We start from the raw sequence: 19,632 nt of genomic DNA, 5'->3' as shown, positions 1-19,632 counted from the left end.
TTCCCCTTGTGGCCCCATCCTACCCCCGGGGGCCATGATTTGAACTTGAATCTGCACTATGTCAGAAAGTTTTCTTGTAAATATCAGCTTTTCTAACTCAGTGGTTATTGAGAAGAATATTTTAACTACATATTTGAATGTAAAACTTTGATCCCCCTTGTGGCCCCATCCTACCCCCGGGGGCCATGATTTGAACTTGAATCTGCACTATGTCAGAAAGTTTTCATGTAAAAATCAGCTTTTCTGGCTCAGTGGTTCTTGAGAAGATGATTTTTAAAGATTTTTTCTATATATTTGTATGTAAAACTTTGATCCCCTATTGTGGCCCCATCCAACCCCCGGGGCCCATGATTTGAACAAACTTAAATCTGCAATATGTCAGGAAGCTTTCATGTAAATTTCAGCTTTTCTGGCCCAGTTGTTCTTGAGAAGAAGATTTTTAAATCACTCCACCCTATTTTTGCATTTTTGTGATTATCTCCCCTTTGAAAGGGACATGACCCTTCATTTGAACAAACTTGAAAGCCCTTCACCTAAGGTTGCTTTTGGCCAAGTTTGGTTGAAATTGGCCCAGTGGTTCTGGATAAGAAAATAAAATTGTGAAAAGTTTACAACGACAACAACGACGACAGACAACGGACAAATTTTGATGAGAAAAGCTCACTTTGGTGAGCTAATAAAAGTGACTATTTGAATAGGATTGATCTGCATGGAATTCACTGAACCGTCTGGTGGTATTGCTTAAACGCTTTTCACTACATGTGTGTGTGTGTGTGTGTGTGTGTGTGTGTGTGTGTGTGTGTGTGTACAGTTGTAAAATGATGTACCTTTTCCATCTCGTGCGATACATGTGTAGTACAATAAAAATAGGTGAAAACAAATTTTCGATTGTTCAGTGTAGCATAGCCGGACAGGTAAACATACACCTGATTAAGCCAAACAGTCTCTTTCAAATGTGTCAGACCGCTCGCCTCCAGCAAATTATATAATGCCCCGTAATACTTTTTAAGGAATACTAAACGTATTGACATATTTTTACACAGCAAATAACAAACCGTCACTGGTTCAACAACCTCAAAGAGACAGATCGATATCACAAACTATCCATATCAGCATGTGCACTTACCGACTTCCGTCCAGTGGTGTCTCGACATGATCACTGTGGAGGAAACAACGCTTCGAACGACAAAACTCGAGAAATCGCCCTCCATTGGCATCAGTCAGAGTAACCTCAAGTAATTTGTGAAATTTAGTTTTCCTCTGAGGCCGTTCGGATTTTCAGACATCACGTGATGGGTCATTATATAAAGCCATCTGGTCACTGTAAACGAAGGGGGAATTAAAGGTAAATAGTCCACATGGCCGACCAAAAAGTTTGGGGTCATCGACCGTAGAACGAATATAGGTCACCACGGGAAGGGGTACGGATGCAAGTCGTGAAAGTTTAGTATCATCATGAAAAATGAACCCAGATTTTTTTTTCAATCATGAACATCGAGAAGCATACATGAACATGATAGATAGGTATGTATATAATAAATGTGATTAAAGACCCAATTCTAAGTTAACACCCACAAATTGTAAGGTGCGAGGCGTGTAAATATTGCACGTGCATGAACAAGATTTCAACAGATCTCATTCCGCTGCAATATCTTTGACAACCCTTCATGTACTTTGGGAACAGTAGAGGATGACTATCAGCATTCCTTCATTAATTTTAGAGATGCCTGAAATGAATTATTTAGAACCACAGGCACTTATATCGCTTGGGGCCTAATTACTATATATAAGAGTACTCTTATATATAGTAATTAGGCCCCAAGCGATATAAGTGCCTGTGTTTAGAACTGACAAACTTCTGTTCTACTGTTGGGTGATAGTTCATTCAGTAGTGAGGAAAATGAGAATCTTTTCTCTCTTAGTCATACACATTTATTGAACAAATAAGTCGATTTAATCATTGAACTAGTAATGTATATCATTGAACTAGTAATGTATATCAATCTACCGTGAATATATAAAATGTTTGCTAGGTGATATGTTTAATATTGAGTTTCTAGTCTTCTCGTATTCAAATCCGATCTTATAGTCACGAAGCATATAATGAAATGCATGCATGTAAATCATTTATGTTATTGCTACGTAAATGTATATTGGGAGAATTTAGAACTTTTGTATAAAATAATACGTTCAAACTTAATTAACAAAGCAGCAAGTTGATGTCCTCAAAATACATGTAATTAACAAAGTGCTTGTGTATATATATAACGTCTCCTTGAGTGAAATTTTTTTTCGAGAGGGACGTTAAACAAGATACAATCAATCAATATATACAATCTATCTATTTATCTATAAAAGGAGTAGAATACATGCCTAATTTGTTTATTTGACGGGAGTGCATACATTTCGTGAGTGGGTAGTGATGTGACATTTATTCCGTATAATCATATATATTTTGTATTTTTTTTTGGATATAGGTTTTTATCTTAAGAAGATAAGCAAAAATTACTGGACCGCAACAATATTTGAAGTTCCTTATGTTGGTTATGCATGGTAAAGGGGAAAACTGGGGAACCGGGATAGGAATGGTTGGAAATCAACTACTATTCATTTACAAAGACTAGACCAAGAAAAAAGACAAATCTTATTAACTTGGATGTAAACTTTAAGCTTGTGTGAATATGACTACACTAGTTCTTATCAACTTTGTAGAGGCGAACTCAACATATACCAATTATCAATTGAGTACATGTATCTGCAAGGTGGCAGGGGACAGTTTTTTGGTTCTGAAACATGTGGGTAGGGGGTATACATCAAAGTCAGATTATGACAGACTAATGCAAAATCATATTTTTTATGTCAATACTTGTATTTCATATTGGTGTTTATTATATGTAATCTATAAATACTGGTGCTGATGCACAAAACATGCTCTGAGCAGGTTCCCCTTTTTTGTTTTGATTTTCTCTCATTTGGGCTAATCCACACCACCCCCACACCATCACAGTACCAAGCGTGGGGATTTAGACACTGTGCACAATCAAGAACCCTATCTGCCCTTCTTAAAAATCTACCTTTCAAATGGGGCCATCCACCTTCCCTCTCAGCTACAGAACTTTTGCTGGACCATGCATGTTTTCACCGGAATTTATGCAGCAACTGACCATGTGTGTTAGTTTCGTATTTCCACCCATCTATATACTAGGAATCATGGTGACACCTACATGTATATCAACCTTTTTATCAAGCACTCAGCTACATTTGACATGCATTCTAAAATTATTGTATACATTTTTACACATGTAATATCACTTCAAATATGGGGTATTTTCATTTTTTTTTAAAAAGTTGTACCGGGCCTATAGTGCGAAACTGTCCCCTGCTAGCACAACAAATCAAAAAGTCCGAAAAAGTGATAATTCACGCTATTTTTCGAAGTTCAAGGACCGCAACTCAGCGATAAATCACAAAATCAAAACTTGTAACAAAGCAATGCACCAAATATCAAAAGATTATTTGCAAGCACAAAAAAGTTCCGGAAAACTGATAAATCATGCTATTTTTTCTAAGTCCAAGGGCCATAACTTGGTAAAAATCAACGAACCGAGATAGAATTTGAACTTGATCTGCAACTTATTATGGCAAAGCAATGTATAAAATATCAAATGAACAACTACAAGTAGACTTGCTCAAGTCTCTATGTTTAATAATTAGTGCTCTCTTTAATACTTTTTGATAATGTCAAACGGACCGAATCCATATTCAAACTTGATCTGTAACTTGTTATGGCAAAACATCAAGTGAACATCTGTAATCTGTTAGCACCGGAAAAAAACCAAAAAAAACAAAACAACAAAAAACAAGAGGCCCACAGGCCTTATCAGTCATTGAATACTAATGAAAAGGTAACACTACTGGGCTATGAAATCTAGAAAAAAATTCCTGTTCTGAATATCTAAGCTAAATTCTAATGTTCAGCAACAGTATAAAACAAGATGTATTCTTAAAATTTCACTGCCTTCAAAAGTGCATACACTGATGAAAGGCTTTAAATACTAGTAATATGTGCATTAACATTAAAACATCAAAAGATATTACTAATTTGGACTCATCCTAAAGTCATAACCCTTGGTTTTGATTGAAATTCACCATTTTTTGTACATCCTTTTCTGCTATTCCTAAGTATGCATTTAGATTTTATACAGTATCGGCAAACTTACACATAAATACTATATATACTAAGTTTGGTCCCACCCTGGGGTCAGAACTCTTACTCTGGGGATCATCAAATTTACAATTTTGGTAAAAGACTACCTGCTCTATCCATTTAGTTTCAATTTAGTATCAATAGCACTATTAATTGACTCTCGAGAATATTGTTCCCCTTGTTCCAAATATGTTTCATTATAAATTTGAAAAGAATTAGAATGATAGTTATCAAGAAGAAGTTAAAAATGTCTATTGTTCACACATGTAATAACTGACCATTTTGGCCCAACCTTGATACCAAAAGCCCTACCCCGGGGATCATCAGATTTACAATTTTGGTAAAGGACTACATACTCTTTCTAAATATCTATTTAGTTTCAATATAGTATCAACAGTCCTAAAGAAGATGTTATTTAAGTGTTTTACACATAAACACTATATACCAAGTTTGGCCTCGCCCTGGGGTCAGAACCCCTACCCCGGGGATCATGAAATTTACAATGTTGGTAGAGGTCTTCCTGCTCTCCATCACCATGTATTTTTCTTACACGTATGCGGTTCTTGAGAAGAAGATTTTTGAAAATTAGTCAATTTTTGGTAGTTTTGCCCCGCCCCTAAGGCCCCAGGGGTGTTGGAGACCTGATATTTACAATGTATGTCCCCCTTGTCCCAAAGATGCTTCATACCAAATTTGAAAAGAATTGAACAAGTAGTTATCAAAACGAAATTAAAAATATTCATGTTAACGCACGAAGGACGACGACAACCGATTGCAAAAAAAAAAAAAAAAAAAAAAAAAAAAAAAAAAAAAAAAGAAAAGAAAAGTTCGGAAAACCGGAAAACTGATACATGTAATTCATGTTATTTTTCTAAGTCCAAGGGCCATAACTTAGTGAAAAATTAACGGACCGAAATCAAATTCGAACTTGATCTGTAACTTGTTATGGCAAATCAATGTACCATGTATCAAATGAATATCTGCAAGCAGAACAAAAAATGTCTGGAAAACTGATAATTCATGCTATTTTTCATATAAGTCCAAGTGAAAAATCAACGGACCGAGACGAAATTCGAACTTGATCTGTAACTTGTTATGGCAAAGCAATGTATCAAATATTAAATAAATATCTGCAAAAACAGAGAGAAAAAAAGTGTGAAAAACTGATTTGCAAGACTGGCAGACAGACAGACAGACGGAGTGCAAACCTAAAGTCCCCTTCGACTTCGTCGGTAGGTCGACATATCTATCTCGCATGTCCACATATTTATCTCGCATGTCGACATATTATCTAGCATGTCGACATAAACAAGTTGCATGTCAACATATTTATCTGACATGTCAACATAAATAAGTTGCATCTAGCATGTGGGCGATATTTGATTTTTGAAAATTTTCCAAATTTACGTTTACGGCCGTTCTGGTTCCAGTGAGGGTTCTTTAGCGTGCCACACCTATGGTGACACCTATGGGACATCCGTTTTTAAGGTAATCTGCGAGGTCCCGTGACATTCACACCTGATGCCAAGTGTTTGGCGATGGAACTGTCACTACCGGTTTTAACGACTTGGGTCTGTTTCATGATAGTAAAGACACATTTTAATGAATGCCCATGGATGGTAGAACACGTACTTTGGGATGACTTTTTGCACTTTAGGATATTTCTCTCTCTCTCCCAAAACGACTTCTATTAAAAAGCTTTTAAAAACTGATGTAAAATACATAGATAGTTTTTAATAACTCATTTTCCTACTATAAAGCTACACACTAACCCGTGACCTAGCTTGAACTCCAGTGTTTGAAAGTGGAAGTGGTTTCTGTCCTTACTGTTCCGTGGGGATCCGGGTTATAATAGGTCCTCAGTACCCCTTGCTTGTCGTAAGAGGCGACTAAATGGGGCGGTCCTTCGGATTAGACCGTAAAACTCGAGGTCCCATGTCGCAGCAGGTGTGGCACGATAAAGATCCCTCCCTGCTCAAAGGCCGTATACGCCGATCATGGGCCTAAATTTTGCAGCCCTTCACTGGCAATGGTGACGTCTTCATATGAGTAAAACATGGTCGAGTCGGAGTGGGACGTTAAACAATATAAAATCAATTAATCTTTCCTTACCACTGTGTATGCAGTGTGGTATTTGATGTCCAAGAGAGATATGAAAGAAGAACACATTTTTCACTATTTATGCTATATATACCCCTACCCTAGCATCAGAAACCCTGACCAACCAAACCCTGACCCAGGGAATATTAACACATTTTGAGTAGAGGCTTCTCTCATTATTATTGCTAGGTATTTAGGTTTTAATATGACAATTGGAGCAATTATGTAGAAGGAGCGATGGGGTTAACTCTGGCTTCAAGTGGTTCAAGGTATATATATTGGAAAAAATTTGATTATAAATTGATAAAAGTCATAAAACCGATTAATATAAGGGGTGGGGGTGGGGAGTGGGGGGGGTAACTCTGACTTCAAGTGGGTCATGGTAAATATATTGGAAAATATTATATTAACAATTTGAGTATAGATTGATAAAAGTCATAAGACCGATTAATATAAGGGGTGGGGGTGGGGAGTGGGGGGGGGGGTAACTCTGGCTTCAAGTGGGTCAAGGTAAATATATTGGAAAATATTATATTAATAATTCGAGTATAAATTGATAAGACCGATTATTATAAGGCACTTGGAAGGGACTCATTTTTTTTTTTAATTATTAAAATATTATTTATTCATTTATTTAGCAAGTAATTATCTATCATAAAAGATAAATGTGGAAAGAAATGTGTGAATCCTCGCACCTATAATTGTGGTTTCTGATATAAATAAACAATTTAGGGTAAAATTATATATGTCTTTATCAAATACAAGCGTTCTGAGAGTATTGCATGGCAATACATAGTTCCCTACTGGTTGCAAAAATTACTGTACCATAACATTATTAAAAATTCATTATGTAGGTTATGGTGAAAGGAAAAATTGGGTAACCAGGATAGGAATGGTTGGATATCAACTACTATTCGAGTAGAGACTAGACCAGGAAAAAAAGACAAATTTATAATTAGGTTTAGGTCTTTAACCAAGTCAATAAACTGTGACTTGTAGGTGATCATGAGTAATTTAGCTATATTGTTGTATTACTATGCTAGAAGTTTTAATGCGTGTAGTACTCTTATCTACAGAGATAAGAAACTTGGATGTAAATTAACAATTCATGCTATCTTTCTAGTCCAAGGGCCATAACTTAATGAAAAATCAACGGAACGAGACAAAATTCGAACTTGATCTGTAACGTACTAAATATAAATAGATATCTGCAAGAACAGAGAAAAAAGTGCGGAAAACTGGACTGACAGATAGTCTGGTCCCCGCCCCCGCCACTCCTTGATCACTCGTTTTGGGTGATCAAGGAGTGGCGGGGGCGGGGGACAGACAGACGGACGGAGCACAAAGCTAAGGTTCCCTTCGACTTTGTTGATAGAGGACTAATACATGTAAAAGCTTAAAGATACAAAGTATCATTAGTTTCTTAACTTTGTGCTTCAATGATTTCAATGATAACAAGATGTGTTTGTGAAACACAAATGCCCCCGATAATGGCCAATTCCAAAGATGGCCAAGGTCAAAAGGGCAAATATCTTGGTACCAGTAGAAAGATCTTGTCAAAAGAAATGCTCATGTATAATATGAAAGCTCTAATATTTACCATTTAGAAGCTATAACCAATGTAAAAAAAAAATAAAAGTAAGTTAAATGTCAAGGTCAAAAGGTTTAATACCAACGGAAAGGTCTTGTGACAAGGAATACTCATGTGAAATATCAAAACTATATCACTTACTGTTCAAAAGTTATTAGCAAGGTTAAAGATTTCAAAAAGTAGGTCAAACTCCAAGGTCAAGGTTAAAGTTTCAGACAGAATTACAGAATGACAGACAGGACAAAAACAATATGCCCCCCGATCTTCGATCTCGGGGGCATAAAAATGTCAAGCAATACAGCTAAAACAGGTTGGGAACACTTTCCTTATAGCGAGATATTCTTGCAGAACACGATTATCCCTCTTTAGCGGGAGAGTAGTTGTGGTGTCTTTATTGAAAATAATGGCAAATTCCGTGCAATGCTGAATAAGTGCGACACAAATTCAGCACAATGCGATTTGTCTCTATAAAAATAACACAGTCAAGAAATTTCGTAGCAATATGTTGCTGCGTCAGAGGGAAGGAGGCTGAAATCCAATGCACATCGTGAGTGCTTTTGTTTTGATTAATACATTTGCAGAAGTATCAGACATTTTAGCACTTTTCTTTCTTTTCACGTGAAACACGAAGAGATGCATGGAGTTGTACGGGATAACTTACTCTCGCTAGAGATGGATAATCGCGTTTTTTTGCGAGAATATAGGGGAAGTGTTCCCAACCTCTAAAAGTTCACTGTACACTGAACAAATCATATACATGTACTCTCCTTGCAATATTTTCTCAAAACGGACCAAGTTCAACAACCTGTAATCGAAGAAAATCAAAATCTTTCCCACATGCACATCTTCAATAAGGTTTGACTAGTAGTGCAAAGTAGCAAAAATAAACAACATATGCAAACCAGTATGTCCCCGAGTCATTGCTGTGACAAACCTAATCAAAGATCTACAGGTATAAGGGAACAAACAAACATATGTACAGAAAAAATACAATATGGCTGAGTCATTGCTGTGACAAAACTTAATAAAAAATATACAGGTAAAGGTGAACAAAACACCTATATGTACACAAAACACATACAAGATGGGGTGTCATAGGCCAGAAAATAATTAGGTCAACCCAAACCAAAAGGTGGTGGGGAGGGTGGTGGCATGAGATCTGAATTCGCCAATGTTTACTAAATCTAGCCAATCTAAAGCGCATGCGCTGGAAAACCCCCGAAAAAATATAGAACCTGCGCATGAGCACTCTGCATGGTCTAAATAAAGAAGTGGCTATTAAAAGAACCTAGTCTAAAAATAACAAGCCAAACGACCTAAACTGTAAAACAAAATGGTCTTCACTTGAAAATTGTGGGCGGAGTTAGCCGGACAAATTATGTACCCTCCATATAAAAATAATGTTCAAATAAAGGGACAAAACTCCTGCAATATAGGTTGAAATTACATTACAAAAAGATCTAGAGTCATCCACAAAGAAGTTTATAGCAAGTTAATTCAGCTTGATGAAAGGTGAAGATAACGAACAGTGATCATTCTCACAACTCCTATAAGCAATACAAAATAGATAGTTGGGCAAACACGGACACATGGACACACCAGAGGCGGGATCAGGTGTCTAGGAGGAGTATGCACCCCCTGACGACCGGTCACACCCGCCGTGAGCCCTATATCCTGATTAGGTAAACGGAGTTATCCGTAGTCAAATTCAGTGTGCCAAGAACGGCCTAACAATCGGTATGAAACATGTCAGACAGCATTTGACCCAATGATAGGTTGTATTGACGAACTAGATCGTTATAACGACCGTAGAATTTGCGAAATGCTGACTTCAATGGAGACTGTTGAAACCCCTGTACCATCAACTTGTTTGTCAGTAGCTTGTCTCGGTTTAAAACTGACTATACGTAGAACAAGCTCTTGCGTATCGAATTAGTTGAGAGATATAAACACCATATGCAGGTGATAATGGAATATTGCTACATAAATATGGGAAAGCTGAAATCATCCCGTTTGTCATACAGTTGAGTTGTCAGTTTGCTGTTAATGTCTACTTTCAATAAAATATCTAAGTATGAAGCAGAAGTGGACGACTCTGTGGTGTCTTTTATTTCGAGCTCACAGGGATATATCGAATCGACATCTGAATGAAAGTTATCATATGTAAAAGAGAAATGAAATTAAAAACAGAAAACCCCGAACGGACAGACGGACTGACGTGCAGACGTCGCTGTACCATATTCAGTAAACAGGTGACCCACGAGTTACTTTGCCCCTGATCATAGATAGAAAGATAAGTCGTACGTCGAATAATATTTCGTAAAGAATTTAGGTGTTTACGATGTCGGATGAAGAAGGCAAAGAAAATTGTTGGGACTTTTTACTAATTAAGATAACTGATTAAACCCTAATTAGCACAAAAATTACAAATGTAAGAAATAGATAAAGCAATGAACGCAAGATCGAAAGAAATAAGATTTGATAGAAAGTGTACAAGATATTAACTAATTAACATAATTAATCAATCTCTACCCAGAGTTATCGTTCCCGCTCCACTAATACCTCTGTCAACGTCTAAAAAGTTATATCAAAATGTACAAAAACTAACTTAGCATATCGAACTGTAATGATAATATCTGAGCAAATCAAACACTTCTCTGATTTTTTTTAAAATCAGAAGATGGTAAATATGAGACACCTGAGCGAATTAGAAGGTTTATATAAATATTCATTCATTCAATAATACTAGTATAATCATGGAATTCGTTGTTTTTGTGAACCTACTTTAAGATTTAAAGCATAAAACTTAAACTTATAAAATTATTATCCATGATGCTATAGGTATAGGTAAGTTTTGCCAAGAATCTTGACATTTAGACGTTGACAGAGGTGTTGTAGCGCAGCGTAATACGCCCTCTGGTGAGAGATTGATAATTAATCAGATCCTAATTCTCTCAGATATTAAAAACAGTAAGAAATTGGATATAATAAAACTGTAAGGGGCGAGATCAAAAGATTGATTTCGGATAAAAATCTATAAAAACTCTGCTAAACAGCGACACAAACATTCTCTCACCAGAGGGCGCGTTACGCAAGCTTCACACACACCTCTGTCAACGCTTGGAATCACGTGACAATATAATAACATGATATAAACAATCATTTTCGGTTTCCTTTCCCTTTAAAAATTCAGGCAACAGGTGATACAGCAGGCTCTTTTCATAGCCAACTGACACTTTAATAAGTGCATATTTACCATTTAGCTGTTTGTCTCTTATTTTACAAGTTTTATCGTATTTTTACAGCCTTTCTTACTTTTGATTCCATGCTTACATTTAAATCTCCACCACGTGCATGTCCTACATTCATACGCATATTACGAAGTAGTTCCAAATTTATGATCAGAAAACGGCGATTTTAAACAATTTACAGTAAGCATCAATTTGATTGCACCAAAAACATATCATAATATGGCTAAATATTTAGTCCAAAACATAAATGTTGGATCAACGAAACTTTTACAAGATTTCTGTAAAAAGCCGTTGACAGAGGTGTACAGTGCAAGGAGCGCACGGAACTCTGGGTAGAGAACACGACACAAAATGTGACGTAATGACCTCCTGCAAGGCTGTTAAATGGTGAAATAAACGTCAGAATACGACATACATGTATAAAACTGATGGAATGAGATTTATATGAAAGACACAAGTAGAACAAAAAGAGAATTGGCATTTTAAGAAGAGTAAGATATTTTATGTTAAACGATGCCCTGCTGAAGATTTTTAATACTATGATTTTTCCACATTTTACATATTGTTGTACTATATGGAGCAATCCAAGAAATGCTGAAAATGTGAATAAGCTTTTTATATTGCAAAAACGAGCTGCAAGTGTAATTCTTAACATAAGAAATTTTGAAACACCATCTAATGTCATGTTTACAGAACTTAACTGGTTGCCACTATCAGATTACTTTGTCTATAGAAAAGTTATTTTAATGTATAAAGTTTTACATGGTTTAATGCCAGATTATTTAAATACATTGCATGTATCAGAAGTCAATCAGAGGCAAACTAGAAATTCTAATTCAAATATATTGTATATACCCAGGGCAGAAACGGAATATTTGAGAAGATCTTTCAGCATTCCAGGGAGCACAATGTGGAATGCCTTGAGTGAAAATATAAGAAACTCAACAAGTGTTGTGTGTTTTAAGAGAAATTATCTTAGAGATTATCACCATACTTTTAAAGCTTCATTTTGTTCCTATTTATCTTATATTCATAATTATTTCTTAAGTTTATATGTATTCTACTTCTTTTAATCTGTGTTTATTTTACTAATATCTGTCTGTCTGTATGTTATTTGCAGAACCATATTGAAAACTAGCCTTATCGCTAAATATGTAATCCTGGATAAATAAAGGCTTTATTATTATCATTATTATTATAGAACAACATTTTATATTAGTTTGACGAGATGTTCGCCGAAATTCCTACGGTTGTTTGTACCATTTAATTAAACGAATCTTCGCTAGGGTAGCAGGGGACAATGGAAATACCCCATATTTGAAGTGATAATACATGTGTAAAAAATGTATACAATAATTTAAGGATACATGTTAAATGTAGCTGAGTGCTTAATAAAATTGATATACAACATGTACATGTATAGGTGTCACCATGATTCCTAGCATATAGATGGGTGTAAATACGAAACTAAGACACGTGGTCAGTTGCTGCAGAAATTCTGGGGAAAACATGCATGGTCCAGCAAAAGGTTTGTAGCTGAGAGGGAAGGTGGATGGCCCCATATGAAAGGTAGATTTTTAAGAAGGGCAGATAGGGTTCTTGATTGTGCAGAGTATCTAAATCCCCACACTTGGAACTGTGATGGTGTGGGGGGTAGTGCGGATTAGCCCGAATGAGAGAAAATCAAAGCAAAAAAGGGGCACCTGCTCAGAGCATGTTTTGTACACCAGCTCCAGTATGTATAGATTACATGTAATTTAGGGTCATAATTTATTAACTACACCAATATGAAATACAAGTATTGACATAAAAGGGAAATGTTATTTTTCATTAGTCTGTCATAATCTGACTTTGATGTATACCCCCTTCCCATATGTTTCAGAATAACCCCCCACTCCCCCCCCCCCCAAAAAAAAAACAACAACAAAAAACCAAACTGTCCCCTGCCAACTAGCCATATGGGGGAGCGGAGTGAACCGAAAACCCTTGGCTAGTGAAGATGCTGAATCGGTGTCAATGAGGTGACAGGCGGGGACATAACAAATTTTGGAAATGATCGGGTCTATATTTATTTCATTGGGTGGCAGTGGGTATGTACATCAGACCTATACACGCTATGTGCCTGTCATTTAGGGATTCAGTGTTAATTGGTTAATTTCTTCATTACGACTTTAATAGCGTTAGAGGATTATCAATCTCTGACTGTCACTTAAGTGTATTTTCATTAATTTCCATTTGTTAGAATGCACGTGTAATAGTTATTGCTAGTCTGGTTGCAGTCATCCCCAGGAAGTAATACGCGGCCTTATTTCTGTGTGAACAATGAAGTGAACGAGGTCTCTGTGTTGTCTACTTTGTCATCATTCGAGACATTATCATCTTTGGCTTCTGCTGAAATTGTTGTCCAGACCAAGTTGGGAATCTTAATATACTAGTATACAACTAAGTGTAGGACTTCAATGAAGGTTAATACATGTCGTGTACTGTGTATAAATTCAAATTCAAGAGGAAAGTAGAGAATGCAACGGACCAGACCGGGATTCGAACACTGCCTTCTGAATCTCTAGTTAGGTACTCTATCAACTCAGTCTGACTAAAGTCAGCCCCTACTAATTCACTTAGTTAGTAGGGACTGGCTTTAGTCAGACTGGGTCAATTGCAGGATTCCTGAACCATTTAATTAAAGGGGCATGGACACGATTTGATCTGAAAATTTTCACATTTTATTTTTCCATTTTTAATATTTAAAATGTTTAACTAAGGTATTTCTAATGGTCAGCATAAATTTGAATAACAGTTGTCGAGGTACATGGGAGATACAGAGCTCACAGTTCTTTGTTATGTAAACAAGGCATGTGTCCCGTTTTTGTTTACATATAATCTAGATATACCAGTAAAAATTTGTTGAAAGCAGATTTTTCAATTTACAAGTTAATTCTAATCATAATTTAATAGTTTCTAGTGTTTAGCACATCTCCTTTTGTTTTAAACATGCTAATTTCTATCAAGCAATCTATATGTAAACAAGGCTCGTGCCATATTTTTGTTTACATATAACAAAGAATTGTGAGTGCTATATCTCACTTGTATCACAAAAACTGATATTCAAATTTTGGTTGACCATTAGAAATACGTTAGTTAAGCACTGTAAACATTAAAATGAAAAACTAAAAATTTCAGCTCAACTGTGTCCATGCCCCTTTAAGGGCGAGGCAAAAACTGCCAAAAATTGATCATTTTCAAAAATATTCTGAAGATAACGAACAGTGATCAATTTCATAACTCCTATGAGGAATACAAAATAAAGAGTTGGGCAAACACGGATCGATCCCTGGACATACCAGAGGTGGGATCAGGTGCCTAAGAGAAGTAAGCGTCCACCATCCTCTGTCGACCGGTCACACTCTATACCCAGAGTTGTCATTCCTTGCTCTCACTTACACCTCTGCCAACGTCGCAAGGGTTATACAGGATTTTTGTAAAATGTAAAATGTAAAATGGCACGTATGCTCAAACAAAGTATGGATTTGACTTCAGTTACAAAAATATACGTACATGAATAAATAATGAGCAGATGTCGAGTCTTTTTATGACACAAGAAGCATTTGATTTGGGTTGAAATTGTTCTATTGCACCAGGCCTATACATAGTTACATGAAGAATACATAGTAATGGGAAAAAACTACAAATAGTTGCTTATCGTACATTTTCCCGATATTTTATAAAGTAGTTCTTAGTTTTATTAGCCGGGAAAAAAAAGTGGATTTACATGTGGAATAACACTGCTTATTTTGAGACGGTGACAGAGGTATGTAAGGAACGATAACTCTAGGTAGAGATTGCGGTCACACCTGCCGTGAACCCAATACCTTAGGAAGCATCTTTCGGACAAGGGTGACATATGCTGTAAACAGGACTCCTGCATCAATGGATCCTTAAGAGTGGGACAAAAACTGCCAAAAATTTAACAATTTTAAAAAATCTTCCTCTTTACAACTGCACATCTGTAAGAAAAACTAGATGCATAGCGATGTAAGGCAAGATGGCCTCTACCAAAATTGTAAATTTCATGACCCCCAGGGCAGAGGTTCTGACTCCAGGGTGGGACCAAACATTTTTAAAAAGCATTTTCTTTAATGCTAATGATACTAGATTGTATTGTTTAACGTCCCGCTCGAGAATTTTTCACTCATATCAAGACGTTACCATTGCCGATGAAGTGCTGCAAAATTTAGGCCTACATGTATGCTCGGCACTTACGGCCTCTTATCAGGGAGGGATCTTTATCGTGCCACACCTGCTGTGACACGGAACCTCGGTTTTTTGCGTTCTCAACCGAAAGAGATTTAGTAATCTCTTATGACAAGAAAGGGGCACTGAGAGCCTATTCTAACACAGATCCACACGGGATGATACAAAATTGAAACTAAAGGGATATTTAAAAGGAATTGATAGTTCTTTACCAAAATCCCTCCCCCGGAAGTTCATTAGATTTAGCAAAAATAAGGACAAAATTTGTAAGTTTTCGTGTTTATTTCTTTTTATTGAATTACGTTATTTTAAGAAATGTCAAATTGGTCAGCTACAGTTGGATTCATTTGAATCGTAGCTGATTAATTTTCCTATGTCCGGTTTCATCTTGAGAATGTTTTCTCTATGAACATCCTTATCTCTGTGTATATACAGCAGCACTAGACCGCACCTTTCCCACCCATGCACTAGGCCGCATCTTTCCCACCCAATGCACTAGACCGCACCTTTCCCACCCATGCACTAGGCCGCATCTTTTCCCACCCATGCACTAGAACGCACCTTTCCCACCCATGCACTAGACCACACCTTTCCCACCCATGCACTAGGCCGCATCTTTTCCCACCTATGCACTAGGCCGCATCTTTTCCCATCCATGCATGCCCTTTCCAAAGTTTTAAGTCGTTGTAGAGACGAAAATATTTCGCAATATACGCTTGTGGATGGTAGAATCATAAGAATGGCAAATAAGCACCTGATGCTTGGATGGAAGACCGAAAGGGGAAGATAACGAACAGTGATCAATCTCATAACTCCCATAAGCAATGCAAAATAGAGAGTTGGACAAACACGGACCCCTGGACACACAAGAAGTGGGGTCAGGTGCCTAGGAGGAGTAAACATCCCCTGTCGACCGGTCAAACCCGCCGTGAGCCCTATATTCTGTTCAGGTAAACGGAGTTTTCTGTAGTCAAAATCAGCGTGCCAAGAACGACCTAACAATCGATATGAAGCACGTCAGTCAGCATTTGACCCAATGATTGGTTGTATTGGCAAGCTAGATCGTTATAACGACCATAGAATTTGCGAAATGCTGACTTTAAACGAGATTATTGAAACCCCTGTAACATCAAATTGTTTGTCAGTAGCCTACTACGATTTAATAACTGACCATAAGCAGAACAAGCTCTTGCGTATCGAATCAATTGAGAGATATAAACACCATATGCAGGTGATAATGGAATATTGCTACATGAATATGGAAAGTTGTCAATGGAGAAGTTGAAATCATCCCGTTTGTCATAAAGTTGAGTTGTTACTTTGCCGTTAATATCTTCTCTCAATAAAAAGTGTTGATGCTTACTGGAAGGTTTTTGGTAGCACATTTTATCCATGAAATTTTATTTTCCATTCAGCGACTTCCTCTGTCAAATTATTAACATCAGGTTAATATGTTTCAAAAGCATTCTTTATGTCATATATCACGGAGTCTCTTAAATGATTGAAATTGCTTGGGATTAAATAAAGGCCAATTTGCCGCTGTTCTCTTGGAAATCGTCTTTCAAGTTAGGCACAGACATGTTCTAAAATGCATAGGATATCGTAGATCTTCAAAGTTGGTCTGCTGTATTCACATCTGGGTTGTCTCTGAATACTTGTCCAGTCCTCCTCCTGAGTTGTTATAACACTTCAATACTGTCCTTTAGAATTTGAGTTCTTTCGAAGATTTGTGCAACTTTTGGGTCATGTTCTAAGTTTTCGTAAGGTACGAGTATTTAGAGTGTTCATTATAATGACTGAGAACGTGATTTTGACTAATACGTAACGGAGACAAAAAGCAACATTTTTGGGTGATCTTAAATGCATATCTACAAAATATATGAAGAGAAAAAAAGATTTGATCCAAAAAACAAAAAAAAAAAAAAAAACCAAAACAAAAAAACAAAAACAAAAAAAGAATTAGTAATATTGGGAGTTGAGTGATCATGATCCATACCCCAAGTGCCTGTGAGCAAAGGTTTAAATTTGAAGCCCTTCACCGGTCTTGGTGACGTTTCCATATGAGTGAAAAATTCTCGAGAGAGACGTTAAACAAGATACTATCAATCAATCAATCCAATTTCCCAAGCTGTTGTAAGACAATACTAGCAGTACCCGCACACAAGTGTTTGCCTTTAAAGTTCACTCTCTATTTTACTTGTGTGAGTAACAAAGACGCACCACACACACAGATGAGACAGAGAGAGAGAGAGAGAGAAAAAAAAGTGATTGATTTTAATTCCAATGCAAGTGATTCGCACCGTTCATATACCGTGAAAACGCAATTACGTATTCTGACACCATCTTCTCAAGTCGAAAGTTAGTGATCCACAAATTTTCTCAAACATTGAAAAAGTATACACATCAGAACACCGCGAGCAAATTGAGAAGAAAAGGAAACGACAAGAGCTAAATGAAATAACTTTAAATGACATCATGATAGATGAAATTTCTGTATTGTACCTCATGTACCATTTCCATTGTGGTTTGTAATTTAATAGGCGGTGTTAATGTTGTAATTTAATAGGCGGTGTTAATGTAATTTAATAGGCGGTGTTAATGTTGTAATTTAATAGGCGGTGTTAATGTTGTAATTTGATAGGCGGTGTTAATGTTGTAATTTAATAGGCGGTGTTAATGTTGTAGCCGTGCAGTCGTAACAGATGATGAACACTTACCACCCTTAATTAATTAAACGTTGTTCATCATCATAGATATTTACAACACGATCCGATAACGTTAACTTTGTCATACATATTTCAAACATTGATTCGGGGTGATTAAAAAGAGAAGGAAGAAAATACGTTACATCGAAACAATGAGCGGATCCTTAGTAAAAAAAAAAAAAAAACAACAAAAAAAAACAAACAAAAAAAAAACAAACAAAAAACCAAAAATTTAATTTAAATCTTTTCTGCAAGCAGCATTTCATATATAATTATAGATGTGTGCAGTGCAGAAGTGTGAACTCTGACAGTATTAGTACTTTTGAATGATTGTTATTTATTTTCATTGTTATATTTAATTGCTTGTTAACCTGTACATGCCCGCCGAGGGCCCTTGATTAGTGAATAAACAAGATATACATTAAAATCATTCTTGTGTGTTTGTGTTGTGTGTGTGTGTGTGCGCGCGCGCGCGCGCGAAAATATAGGATATGCACAACAATATTTATTTGAAAACTTTCAAACTTACTTACAAAATGCAGTTTTAGTATAAAGTAATCTGAAAAGAATTTAAACTCCTGCTGGACTCGACCTCGCGATCTATAGCCGAAACGTTAAGCTACTCAGCTATAAATCCGAAAGGAATAGATAAATATTGCTGATATCTATGACATGTCAATCGATATTTATATTCTATTAATTTTGATTTATATTCGATAGTCTTGATATTTATGTGCGAACATTTTGCTTTATATATGCGATAATCTTGCTATGTATATTCGATATTCTTGACATTTATATTTGATAATCTTGATATTTGTATTCAATAAATTTTTATCTCGAATATGCATAAATCTGGAATATACATAACAGGATTATCGAATATACATAACGAGATTATCGAATATACATAATTAGATTATTGAATATACATCAAGATTTACGCATGGTTATCGAATATAGATAAAAAATTGAATAATATTGCAACGTCTGACATGCCATAAATATTTATGTTATAAAAGTCAGCCGTTATGACGATTTATTATATCACCTTAACGAATTGCTCTCTCTCTCTCTCTCTCTCTCTCTCTCTCTCTCTCTCTCTGTATTTGTGTGGGGATCCGGGTTAGAATAGGTCCTCAATACCCCTTGCTTATCGAAGAAGCGACTAAATGAGTGCCGGAAAAAGAAGTACTAATATTGCAATAATCTCTGAATTGGGTAGATATCCTATGTTCTGCTCTATAATACAAAGTATTTTACTATATTGGCATAGACTTGAGAATTGCCAAGAATCATCCTTGTTATACAGTGCTTATACAGATAATATCAATCTGAATGCATATTATATAAATTGTCGGTGCAAAAACATAAGTTATTTTAGGAAAAAAATGGGCATTTTGGTACCCAATTGTAAAAACCTCATATTCTTATTTTTCAAAAAGCAAATGAAGAATCAGGTATGGAAACAAGTTTTAATTTACTGGTCAAAAAGACGTGAAGAGGGTCAGAAATCAGGAAAACTTA

General features: G+C 36.2%; 1 protein-coding gene across 1 annotated transcript in view; it reads right to left on the bottom strand.

Annotated features, from left to right (window-relative positions):
• Positions 1 to 1,336, bottom strand: part of LOC125660238 (E3 ubiquitin-protein ligase hrd-like protein 1) — a 2,822-nt gene extending 1,486 nt beyond the window's left edge. The window contains exon 1 of the mRNA XM_056148680.1: positions 1,127 to 1,336. Coding sequence (XP_056004655.1) covers positions 1,127 to 1,217 — 91 coding nt within the window. The 5' untranslated portion in view covers positions 1,218 to 1,336. The remainder of the gene's footprint in view (positions 1 to 1,126) is intronic.
• Positions 1,337 to 19,632: the final 18,296 nt, after the last annotated feature.

The sequence above is a fragment of the Ostrea edulis genome, chromosome 9 (assembly GCF_947568905.1).
Source record: "Ostrea edulis chromosome 9, xbOstEdul1.1, whole genome shotgun sequence".
Taxonomy (NCBI): domain Eukaryota; kingdom Metazoa; phylum Mollusca; class Bivalvia; order Ostreida; family Ostreidae; genus Ostrea; species Ostrea edulis.
The sequence above is the reverse complement of the archived record's forward strand: the minus strand, read 5'-3'. Positions and strand labels throughout refer to the sequence as shown.